At 35.7% G+C, this 13,145-nt stretch overlaps 1 protein-coding gene across 1 annotated transcript in view; it reads right to left on the reverse strand.

Annotated features, from left to right (window-relative positions):
- Positions 1–1,467: 1,467 nt before the first annotated feature.
- Positions 1,468–13,145, reverse strand: part of RNF125 (ring finger protein 125) — a 42,686-nt gene continuing 31,008 nt past the window's right edge. Inside the window, exons 5-6 of the mRNA XM_037806326.1 lie at positions 4,934–5,041; positions 1,468–2,938 (exon numbers count right to left, since the gene is read on the reverse strand). Of these exons, the coding sequence (XP_037662254.1) occupies positions 2,852–2,938; positions 4,934–5,041 (195 nt within the window). The 3' untranslated portion in view covers positions 1,468–2,851. The remainder of the gene's footprint in view (positions 2,939–4,933; positions 5,042–13,145) is intronic.

Here is a 13,145-nt window from a genome sequence, read left to right on the forward strand (position 1 = left end):
AAGACATAATGCTGAGCAAAATAAGCCAGGCACAAAAAGAGAAATATTATATGCTACCACTAATGTGAACTTTGAAAAATGTAAAACAAATGGTTTATAATGTAGAATGTAGGGGAACTAGCAGTAGAGAGCAATTAAGGAAGGGGGAACAATAATCCAAGAAGAACAGATAAGCTATTTAACGTTCTGGGGATGCCCAGAAATGACTATGGTCTGTTAATTTCTGATGGATGTAGTAGGAACAAGTTCACTGAAATGTTGCTATATTATGTAACTTTCTTGGGGTAAAGTAGGAACATGTTGGAAGTTAAGCAGTTATCTTAGGTTAGTTGTCTTTTTCTTACTCCCTTGTTATGGTATCTTTGAAATGTTCTTTTATTGTATGTTTGTTTTCTTTTTAACTTTTTTTTTCATACAGTTGATTTAAAAAAGAAGGGAAAGTAAAAAAAAAAAAAAAAAGAAAAAGAAAAAAAGACAAACAAGGAAAAAAAAAAAAAAAAACATGTAGTGCCCCCTTGAGGAGCCTGTGGAGAATGCAGGGGTATTCGCCTACCCCACCTCCATGGTTGCTAACATGACCACAGACATAGGGGACTGGTGGTTTGATGGGTTGAGCCCTCTACCATAAGTTTTACCCTTGGGAAGACGGTTGCTGCAAAGGAGAGGCTAGGCCTCCCTGTATTTGTGCCTAAGTGTCTCCTCCTGAATGCCTCTTTGTTGCTCAGCTGTGGCCCTCTCTCTCTGGCTAAGCCAACTTGAAAGGTGAAATCACTGCCCTCCCCCCTACGTGGGATCAGACACCCAGGGAAGTGAATCTCCCTGGCAACGTGGAATATGACTCCCGGGGAGGAATGTAGACCCGGCATCGTGGGATGGAGAACATCTTCTTGACCAAAAGGGGGATGTGAAAGGAAATGAAATAAGCTTCAGTGGCAGAGAGATTCCAAAACGAGCCGAGAGATCACTCTGGTGGGCACTCTTACGCACACTTTAGACAACCTTTTTTAGGTTCTAAAGAATTGGGGTAGCTGGTGGTGGATACCTGAAACTATTAAACTACAACCCAGAACCCATGAATCTTGAAGACAGTTGTATAAAAATGTAGCTTATGAGGGGTGACAGTGGGATTGGGAATGCCATAAGGACCAAACTCCACTTTGTCTAGTTTATGGATGGATGTGTAGAAAAGTAGGGGAAGCAAAAAACATACAAAGGTACCCAGTGTTCTTTTTTACTTCAATTGCTCTTTTTCACTCTAATTATTATTCTTGTTATTTGTGTGTGTGTGCTAATGAAGGTGTCAGGGATTGATTTAGGTGATGAATGTACAACTATGTAATGGTACTGTAAACAATCGAAAGTACAATTTGTTTTGTATGACTGCGTGGTATGTGAATATATCTCAATAAAATGATGATAAAAAAAAAAAAAAAAAAAAAAAAAAACAAATGACAAAATTAGAATATTTTCCAACCCGCACTGAATTACTGGATCAAGGCATTAAGTATCAGTTTTGGCTAACATCAAGAAAAGAGAAAAGGAGACATTATGTGTCACCTGATGAAAAACACACCATCACCTATAGTCTTGCCAAAAGGATTGAACCTGAGTCTGCTCAAATCTTTGATTCTGTGCCAACACCCAGAGGACATAGGAACACGCTGAAGTGCACCATGAGTATACAGTCAGCAAAATACAGATTGTAGGAAAGTCTATAGGTCAAAAGTTGTGGATATATGGGTTCTTCAACAGATAAATTTTAAGGAAAAGAGAAGGAGGAAAGGGGAACTAATAGATTAAAAAAAGAGTTGTAAAAAACATATCTAATAAAAAATTTTAAGTAAGATTAAAATATGATATCCAGAGATATATACACTTGGGTGATAAGATAAAATGCAAGGAAGTGATTACTATTGAAATCAGTACAGTGATTATTTTTGTGGGATTGGAGAGATGGTTGCAATTGTGATAGGACAAACATGAGGACATCTAACATCTATAAGAATGTTTGCCTTGTAATAATGAATTAAGCTATATATTTTGTGTTTGGGTTTTTGTATTTTATTTTGTAATTTGTTAAAGGTTAACTTTTTTTAAAAAGTCAAAGCCCTTAGGGTTTTCTGCTAAAAATTTTGGATTTGAACACATCTACTTGTAAATATCAGGTGCTGGTTCTTAAGAAATTTCCTATATCATAGAAATATTTCTAAATAATAACTACAAATATTTGAAAAATTCTTATGTGTGCATATAATTATGAAAAGTCAAAGAATTAAGTATACATTCCTAATACATTTATTTTGTTACAGTATTACATAATACAGTTTTCTTCAATAGAATTTGTTGACTTTCAAAATTTTCCTTTCCTATTCTCATAAAATATTATTCATGTTGTCCTATTAGAAATTAGAAAACGAGCATTAGAACAGCTTTCAATTTCCTTGAATGTCAGCACTTTGTTTCACTTCCCATCATTTTATATAGAACAAACATTAGTTATCTTGCCCAACCATGAAGTTAGTTATCAATATTTAGCATTATACAGAGTGTCATCCAATTTGTTAATAAAGACCCTCAACCCAAATACCAGAGCCTTGTGTTCTCTTCCATTATATTAATGGCTGATGGAGACTATTTTTTATTGTTAAGTGTCTAAGAAACTCATGAATGCAAAACAGTTTTAAATTATCAAAATGAAAGCAGTTTTAAAATCCAGTATAACAATAAACAGGGGCAAAATAGAACTGTGTTGTACATTTTTGCCCAAATATTGTCAATTTCCCTCCAAGTGTTCAAGCAGCATATTAAAAAGTGGTGTACTCCAATCCCCTTCCCTTTCTTTTTAATAAAACTATGTGGTGTTTGAATGATTCACATATTCAAGTAGTGACCGATCTAAGACTCTTCGGATAAGAGCTTCTTCAATTATATTAAAATCCTGTATTAAAGAAAAATAATTAGAAATATAAAATCAGAGTCGACAGTGATTCAGAAACTGAAAGAAAAGGGTCAATGTAATAATCTCATTTTGCAGTCAACTGAAGCCCTGAGTTAATAACTTGTCTAATCCTCCACAGAGCCTGTCATAGAACCCAGGACTTTTATTCTGGGGGGCTAGGCAACTTTCTTTTACATTTCACTGCTTGGCATTTAAGATATTGTCATAATAAATTAATCTTGCTTTGGAATTTGAAACTTTCATCTGACCTAACTGGTAGTTTTTAATGGCCACAAAAATTCTGGTTAAAGTGCTATGTTCTACACAAACATGAAATATGGACTCCAGTTAAGATATTCCCATAGGATTTGACAATCCCAGCAGTACTTCTGGAATATCCATTTCAGAAAAAAATGTTGAAAACAAAATTCTTCTCTATGCCTCCCTATGTGCAAAAAGTGGAATTCAAAACTTTTTAGTTCAGCACATTCTGTAAATAAAACAAAAACTCTTAAAGAGTCCTATCCTCTAAAACCCCTCTCCCACAATAAACAAAACAAAACAAATGGGAAAAAGAAAAAAACGGAATCTCTGCTGAGTCCATTGTAAAACATAAAAACAAACAAAATCCAAACGAGAGCCATCAAACAAGATAGAACACAAGGTTTGGACTCAGTACTGGGTTGGGCTTAGGCAATTGGGCTAACCTTTGAGGTTCAGAAAATTCATAGTTAAATGAGGATAATACAGTATTCTTCAAGTGGTCCTAATAGTCGCCAGTTACTGCTGCTCCATCTCGAACCCACCTAACAGCTGTGTGTAAACTGTGCAAGTCACTTTACATGCATTATCTCATTTAAACCTCACAGGAGATTTAAGGAGCAGGTGCTTTTACTGTCCTCACTTAACAAATGAACAAACTGAGGCTAAATACCCTGCCCAAAGTCACACAGTTGTGGCAGAGCTGTTACTTTAAAACCAGGCAGAGCCCAAGCACCTTGTGTTGACTCTGGATAATAATAATGGGCAGGTTAGAAAGAATGGAGAAAATGCTCAAGTGACCACCTTCAACTATTACCAAATTTTATCTTGAAATTGCCTAAAAAGAAAAGTCAAAATTGTGTGAAAATTGTATGTAAATTCAAATTTTGTCCCTAATATTTCATGTATTTAAATAAAATAAAAAATAAGATGGCTATGAGTTATTTCCCCCTTTGCTTTTAGATATCTATGAAGAGACAATGCATTACTCTTACACAGACACACTAGCAAAGGCTACATAAACTTTTTGCTTGCTACTCTTACTTCTGATAATGGGAAATATAGTCATAAGTATTAAAACTATTCATACTACATCTAATTATTCTATCTTAAAAAAATTATTAAAGAAATGAATTTGGCCACCAATTGATAATACTGTTATACTATTATGTTTACTTATAGTTAAAATGTATTTATAATAAAAACATTTTTTAAGTTTAAAGGAATTTTAAAAAACAGGAGTGTTGTGTTTTATAGAATTTAAATAAGGATGAGGCACATGTTTCTTACTATACTGATAAGGTCATATCCGTTATTAGTCATTTAATGTACCATAAAAACAACTAGACACAGAACAAACTCTCTGAGCCATTTCATTACTGACGTGATTTCATCTCAGTAATATAAGTTTCCAGCTTGATAAAAATCATAACTATATATAGGAAGGAGCTATTGTAGAAATGAAAATAATTTAAAAACTAAATCTGGCTGTCCATACAAAGGCTGATTCTCTAGATCACAAAGAAAATAATTTTGTCTAAGGCAGATACCTCCTTTAATATTAATGATAAAATTTATAAAATATTGTACTTTTATGATTTCCTACTAATGCTAATACTTAATGCTAACACTAGCGACATACACCTTTTTTAACTCTAGAATTTCATTTCATTTGGATTAAAAAGGTAAGCTTAACATAGCATAAAAACACAATGTAAAAGGAAATATACTTACTATGAAATCGTCATAAAACAAAGTGTGACTGACTTGCAAATGTCTTATCAAACTGCCATTGAAGCTGCTTGGATTCTCGTTAGGTATTAAATGACAAAGAGGACAGAACTAGAAATAAACAAGACCAAGAGTTCAAGATAGAATTTGAAATAATTATTAGTGTCAGAATTTAAAAATTAAGTAAGCATTCAACAGAGTTTTAACACTGGCCATACCTCAGCATGATATTTCAAAATTGCATAGATATTAAAGCAACATTAAATAAATATAATTGCATTTATTTCTTCATATGCATTTCTTGTCCATATGCATACTTAACGGTAGAGCTAGTTGCTTCATATTTATCAATTTATTATTTGAACAATATTACAGTTAGTAGATGTGTCATAATTTACTTAACTAGTTCCTTATCTCTTGGAATACTTAAGTGAGTACGTGTGTGGATATTTTGTTATTACAAATGACATTGTCTATCAGGGGGCTTTCTTAGAATAAATGACCAGGAATGGAGATTACTGGGTCAAAAGTTATAAACCTCTATGACTCATAACATCTTTTGCCCTATAGTTTTTCACTGCTACGAGCAATAGAGATTACAACACACCAGCATTAGCTGTTAGCATATATACATACCTTCCTAATTAATAATTCCTAATTAATTAATAGCAACTAATGGCTCTTAAAAAACTTTATTTAAAAATATTTAAATACCCACAAGAAATGGCAAAAACAATTTTTTAAAAAAAATTTTGAAATGACAGAGAGGTCCCATGACCCTATCAACCAGCTTCCCCAAATGATAACATCTTAAACTGAAGTACATTATCAAAACCAGGAAACTGGCAATTAACTAGATGTAAAGGTTAAATTCATGTGTCATCTTGGCCAGGTTATGGCATCCAGTTGTTTGGTCAAGCAAGCACTGGCTTGATTTTTACTGTGAGGACATTTCATGGACTTAAATCATCGGTCAGTTGATTGTGTCTATGGCTGATGACATCTACAATCAACTGAGGAGATTGCCTACGACAACGAGAGAAGTCTCATCCAAGCAGCTGAAAGCCTTTTAAAAGGAGAACTGATGATTTCAGCAGTCAGAAGGGAAAATTTTGTCTCTACTTCAGCCAGCCAGTTTCTCCTGGGGAATTCATCAAAAATGTTCATTGGAGTTCCCAGATTGTGGCCTACTCTATGGAGTTCAGACTTGCCTATCCCCACAGTCATGAGACAATTCTTACAACATTTTCCTAATATTTAGATTATATACATATATATCCTGTTGGTTTTGTTTCCCTAGAGAATCTTAATGCACTAGATTACAGACCTTACTTGGATTTCACCTGTTTTTTGCATGTGTACACATTTTTGATAGGTGTAGATCTATGAAATTTTATCACATTTATAGATGCACATCACCACCACCACAATGAAGATACAGAACTGTCCTGTCACTACAAAGGGACTCCCTCATGCTACCCCAATTTAGTCATACAGCTTCTCCTCTCTCACTGACCCCTGGCACCCACTGATCTGCTCTCCATCTCTAATTTCATCATTTTGAGGATGTTATATAAATGGAATTATACAGCATTTAAACTTCTGAGATTGCCTTTTCTCACTCAGCATAATGACGTGAGATTCAACCAGGATTTTGTGTGCATCAATATTCTTTTCCTTTTTATTGCTAAGGAGTATGCCGTGGTATGGATGCACCAGTTTGTTTATCTATTTACTCTTTGAAGAACATTTGGTATATTTCCAGTGTTTGGTTGTTACAAATAAGGCTGCTGTGAACATCTGTGTAGATATTTTTGCATGAATATAAGTTTTCATTTCTGTAGGATAAATTTCTAGGTGTGTGATTGCTGGGTCTTGTGGTAAGTGAATGTTTAACTTTTTTTTTTTATTTAATTTTATTAAGATTGTTCATATACCATACAACTATCCAAAGATCCAAAGTGTACAATCAGTTGGCCACAGTACCATCATACAGCTGTGCATCTATCACAACTAATTTTTTTTTCAATTTTTAGAACATTTTCATTACTCCAAAAAAAAAAAATAAAGACAAAAAAAGGAGACTCAAATCCTCCCATACCCCTAACCACCCCCCCTCCATTATTGACTCATAGTATTGGTATAGTACATTTGTAACTGTTGATGAAAGAATGTTAAAATACTACTAACTGTAGTATATAGTTTGCAATAGGTATATATTTTTCTCCTATATGCCCCTCTATTATTGAGCTCTGGTTATAGTGTCATACATTTGTTCTAGTTCATGAAAGATATTTCTAATATTTGTACAGTTAATCACGGACATTGTCCACCACAAGATTCACTGTTTTATAAATTCCCACCTTTTAACCCCAACTTTTCTTCTGGTGACATATGTGACTCTGAGCTTCCCCTTTCCACCACATTCACACACCATTCAGCACCGTTAGTTATTTTCACAATGTGCTACCATTACCTCTGTCCATTTCCAAATGTTTAAGTTCACCCTAGTTGAACATTCTGCTCATAATAAGCAATCATTCCCCATTCTTTAGCCTCGTTTTATATCCTGGTAATTTATATTTCATGTCTATGAGTTTACATATTATAATTAGTTCATATCAGTGAGACTGTGCAATATTTGTCCTTATGTGTCTGACTTATTTCACTCAATATAGTGCCCTCAAGGTTTCTTCATCAACCAATTTTTTTTTTTTAAGATAGTTTTGTTCACCCACCATACATTCCGTCCTAAGTAAACAATCAATGGTTCCCTGTATAGTCATGTTTTATGGATTCACCACCCTCACCACTATCTATATAAGGACATCTCCATTTCTTCCACAAAGAAGGAGGAAGAGTCAAAGAAGGTAGAGAGACAAAAGAAAAAAGAAAGAGGGAAAAAAAAAAAAACATGACAGCTAGGAAGCAACAAAAGGAAAGATAGAATTAAACTAAAGTAGAATGAAGAGTCAGACAATGTCACCAATGCCAAGAGTCCCATACCCCTCCTTTATGTCCTCCTCATATATGCATTTAGCTTTGGTATGTTGCCTTTTTTACATTAATGGAAGCATAATACAATGTTTCTGTTAACTATAGTCTCTAGTTTTCATTGATTATATTTTCCCCCAATACTACCCCAATAACACCTTGCAATGTTGACATTCATTTGTTCTCCCTCATGTAAAAACATACTTGTACATTTTATTACAATTGTTGAGCACTCTGGGTTTCACTGAGTTATACAGTCCCAATCTTTATCTTTCCACTTTCCTTCTGGTGTCCCACATGCTCCTAACCTTCCTCTTTTAACCATATTCACAGTCATCTTTGTTCAATGTACTTACATTGCTGAGCTACCATCACCCAAAATTGTGTTCCAAACCTCTCACTCTTGTCTTTTCCTGTATGTCTGTAGTGCTCCGTTTAGTATTTCCTGTAGAGCAGGTATCTTGTTCACAAACTCTGTCATTGTCTGTTTGTCAGAAAATATTTTAAACTCTCCCTCATATTTGAAGGACAGTTTTGTTGGATATAGGATTTTTGGTTGTTGGTTTTTCCCTTTCAGTATCTTAAATATATCACAGCATTTCCTTCTTGCCTCCATGGTTTCTACTAAGAAATCTGCACATACTCTTATCAAGCTTCCTTTGTATGTGGATGGATTGCTTTTCTCTTGCTGCTTTCAGGATTCTCTCTTTGTCTTTGATTATTAAGTATCTTGGCATAGGCCTATTCAGATTTATTCTGTTTGGGGTATGCTGTGCTTCTTGGATCTGTAATTTTATGCCTTTCATAAGAGATGGGAAATTTTCATTGATTATTTCCTCTATTATTGCTTCTGCCCCTTTTCCCTTCTTTTCTCCTTCTGGACACCCATGGCATACATATTCATGTGTTTCATGTTGTCACTCAATTCTCTGAGCTATTGCTCATATTTTTCTATTCTTTTCTCTATCTGCTCTTTTGTGTGTAGGATTTTGGGTGTCTTGTTCTCCAGTTCCTGAGTGTTTTATTCTGCCTCTTGAGATCTACTGTTGTATGTCTCCATTGTGTCTTTCATCTCTTGTGTTGTGCCTTTCATTTCCACAGATTCTGCCAGTTGTTTTTTCAAACTTTCTATTTCTACCTTCTGTTCGCCCAGTGTTTTCATTATACCCTTCATCACTTTTGCCATATCTTCCCTAAACTTGTTGAATTGATTTAGCATTAACTGTTTCAATTTCTGTATCTCAGTTGAAGTGTAAGTTTGTTCCTTTGACTGGGCCATAACTTCATTTTTCTTAGTGTGGGTTTAGTTTTCTGTCATCTTGGCATCTGGTTTCCTTGGTTACCCCAATCAGGTTTTCCCAGACCAGAACAGGCTCAGGTCTCAGAAGGGGGCAATATTCAGTATCAGATTTCCCTGAGGGTGTGTCTTAGAAGATTGACACACCCTGTGAGGTCTCTACCCACTGTGCTTTTCCTAACCTGCCCAGCAGATGGTACCTGTCAGCCTGTCTCTCCTGACTGGCATAAGGAGGTGTGGTCCCCTTAGTTTCTGTTTGTTTTCCCCAAGACTGTGGGATCTGGTTCTGAGTGGAAGACCCATAGTAGAGCTGGGCACCACCTCCTTCCTCTTAGGGAAGATACACCCTCTAGGGAGTTATCATCTGAATTTAAATAAGTTCTTTGTCTTCTGATTCTTGTCTGGGTCAGAGCACTGCAAACTGAAAATGGCTGAGGTTTACTCCACTTAGCCGCTCAGGTTGAGACAGAGAAAAAGGGTCAGAAAGCCCCCTTCCAGAGCCATTCCATTGACCCCCAATTTCATTCATCAGCCAGAGGTAACACCTAGTCTTCTGGGCTCTCTCTCCTGGGACAGATGGGTCTTCTGGTACTTTAAGTTCAGTCATCACTAAAAGCCTCTGTTTGCTTGTTGTGGATTTCTTACTTGTATTGAGCAGTCCACATTTGTTAATTAAGACCCCAGTTGGAGTTGGACTGAAGTATATTCACTTGTTCAGAGAGTGCTGCTTTCTACTACAGCAAGGTTTTGTAGCTCAGCCTGTCGTAGGGGGAGGAGGCTCCTGGTGCATTTCTGCAGCTTTTACTTATAGATTTTATGCTGTAATCTCAGGCATTCCTCCCAATCCAGGTTGTTGTAAGATGTGTGGACAGTTACGGTTGTTCCCCAGAAGTTATTCCAGATTATTTACTAGTTGTTCTTGGTTGTTTATCAGTTGTTCCAGGGGACTAACTAACTTCCACTCCTCTTTATGCCACCATCTTGCCACATCCTGTTTAACTTTTTAAGAAACTGCCAAACTGTTTTCCAGGATGGCTGCACCATTTACATACCTACCAGCATCCTTGCCAGCATTTGGCACTGTCTATATTTTGGGGGGTGGGGGAAGAGATTTGTAGTGGTATTGCATCATGGTTTTAACTTACATTTCTTTACTGGCTAACGTACACAACCCTTTCTTTTCTTTTATTATATAGTACGTTTATTACATTTTAACCTAGTTTAAAAATATTCTACTTCTTCATGTATTCATTTTTTAAAAGCATGAAATTCAGATTCATTACTGAGTGCCAAGCATGTGTTAGGCATTAAATTAGGTAGTATTCTCATTTAATATTCACAATGGTGAATTAATTATTATCCTTATTTTATTAAAGAACCCAATTTTCAAGAGGGAAATAATTAGCTTAAATTTACATGGCTATAAGTATCAGAACTGGAATCTAAGTCTCTAACAGGCAATCAAACGTTCTTTTCATATTTTAACAGTTTCCAAATTATCAGTTTGGATGACGTTTTGCTGATTCATTGTTGGTGGGACTGTATAATGGTACAGCCACTCTGGAAGACACTCTCATGGTTCCTTAGAAAACTAGGTATCAAATTACCCTTCGATCCTGCAATTTCACTTCTCGGTATTAACCAGAAGATCTGAAAGCAGGGACATGAGCAGATATTTGCACATCAATCATCATAGCAGCTTTATTTAAAATTGCCAAGAGATGGAAACAATCCAAATATCCTTCAACAGATGAGTGTATGAACAAAATGTGGTATATACACACAATGGAATGCTATGTGGCAGTAAGAAAGAATGATGTCGTGAAACATATGACAACATGGATGAACCTTGAAGACATAATGCTGAGTGAAATAAGCCTGGCACAAAAAGAGAGATATTATATGTTACCACTTATGTGAACTCTGTGAAAAATGTAAAATAAATGTTTTATATTGTAGAATGTAGGGGACCTAGTGACAGACAGCGAACAGTGAAAGGGTATTCTGGTTTGCTAATGCTGCCATTATGCAAAATACCAGAAAGGGATTGCTTTTATAAAGGGGGTTTATTTGATTACACAGTTACAGTCTTAAGGCCATTAAGTGTCCAAGGTAAGGCATCAAAAATCGGGTACCTTCACTGGAGGATGGCCAGTGGTGTCTAGAAAACCTGTTAGCTGGGAAGGCATGTGGCTGGCATCTGCTGATCCTCTCTCAGCTCCTGTGCATTCTTCAAAATGTTGCTTTTGGGGTGTTTTGTCCTCCCTTAGCTTCTCCGGAGCAAAAGTCTGCTTTCAAAGGCCATCTCCAAAAACTCTCTGTAAGCTACAGCAATGAGCTCCTTCTGCCTGAGCTTCTTATAGTAAACTAATCAAGGCCCACGCTGAATGGGCAGAGCCACACCTCCATGGAAATTATCTAATCAGAGTTATCACCTACAGTTGGGTGGGTCTTATCTCCATGGAAACAACCTAATCCAAATGTTCCAACCTAATCTAACACTAATACAACTGGCCCACAAAGATCGCATCAAAGAACACAGCTTTTTCTGGGGGACACAATACATACAAACAAGTACAAGGGGGAATGATACTCTAATAAGAATAGATAAGTTATGGAGGGTAATGTTAATATTATGGGAATGCTCAGGAATGACTATGATTTGTTAATTTTGGGGGGGTATAGTAGGAACATGTTGGAAGTAATGTAGTTATTTTAGGTTGTTTCTCTTATTCCTTTGTTTCGTTTGAATTTTTTTGTTCTTTTTAAATTTTTTAATAAATAAAGTAAAAAAAATTTAAATGACATCTTTATATAATTCTTTTCTTGTTATTTTATAGGGTTCTCCATTTCAACATGCTCAATTTATACAAATAAGGGTCTATTTCTGAATTTTGGTCTACTCCATAAATCTATATCTTATTTTTAGTAGAAGTATATTATTTTTAGTTATTATTGTTTTATAATCATCTATGATTTTCTAAAGCTCTAGCCATCTTGGTTAATTAGCAAAACTGGGTATCCCAAGATGGTACTTAATTAATCCAGAAACCAGTATATAGTGAGAATACAGAGTGAGAAATATTTGAACAGAAAAGCAGTATTAATTTTTGTCATATGGAAGAGAGAACATTAGTTTTAGAAATTTGTTCATTCAACACTCTATTTGCCCCTTCTATATGCTAGGCACTTGGAATACGGAAATTAGTAAAGTAAGGCTGTGTCACACAGCCTTTGAAGTAAGGCAGCTTTAGGTTCAAATCCTAGTACAAGCTCTTACTAACTGTGGATCTTGAACACATAAGTCTCCTTTTTTGTGAAATGGGGATACCACCACCTACCTTATAGAGTTGTTATGACATTTACAGATAATTGTTTTGAATGTACTGGTTATACATTAGGCCTTTAATAAATGCCATCTATTTACTACTATTTCATTCCTGTTTTGAGGAGTTGAGGCTCCCTGAGGGAAAAATCTACCCATGTCCTGTTCAACCCTACAATCCTAGAACCAGAAAATAGTTTGTAATTTCATCTCTGCCTCTCATTGACTCAATGTTGGCAAATAATTCATCTTAACCTGCAAAATGAGAATTATCTCTGTTTTGCAGGACTGCTGGTAGATCTAAAACAATGCTTTATTTTATATTATGAAGGGCTTAGTTCACTACTTGACACAAATAATAAATGGCTGCCACTTGAGCAACAGACTCAATAGAGGGTAACAAGTGCTATATTCAAGGTAAGAACAGGGAAGGGGCAAGATGGCAGCATAGAGAGGAGTGGAAGCTAAGTAGTCCCCCTGGAACAACTACAAAAAACCAGAAACAACTAGTAAATAATCCAGAATAACTGTGGGGGGACAAACGAGACCATCCACTCATCATACACCAACCTGAATTGGGAGGAATGCCCGAGAACACA

This window comes from Choloepus didactylus, chromosome 16, assembly GCF_015220235.1.
Source record: "Choloepus didactylus isolate mChoDid1 chromosome 16, mChoDid1.pri, whole genome shotgun sequence".
In the NCBI taxonomy this organism is placed as follows: domain Eukaryota; kingdom Metazoa; phylum Chordata; class Mammalia; order Pilosa; family Megalonychidae; genus Choloepus; species Choloepus didactylus.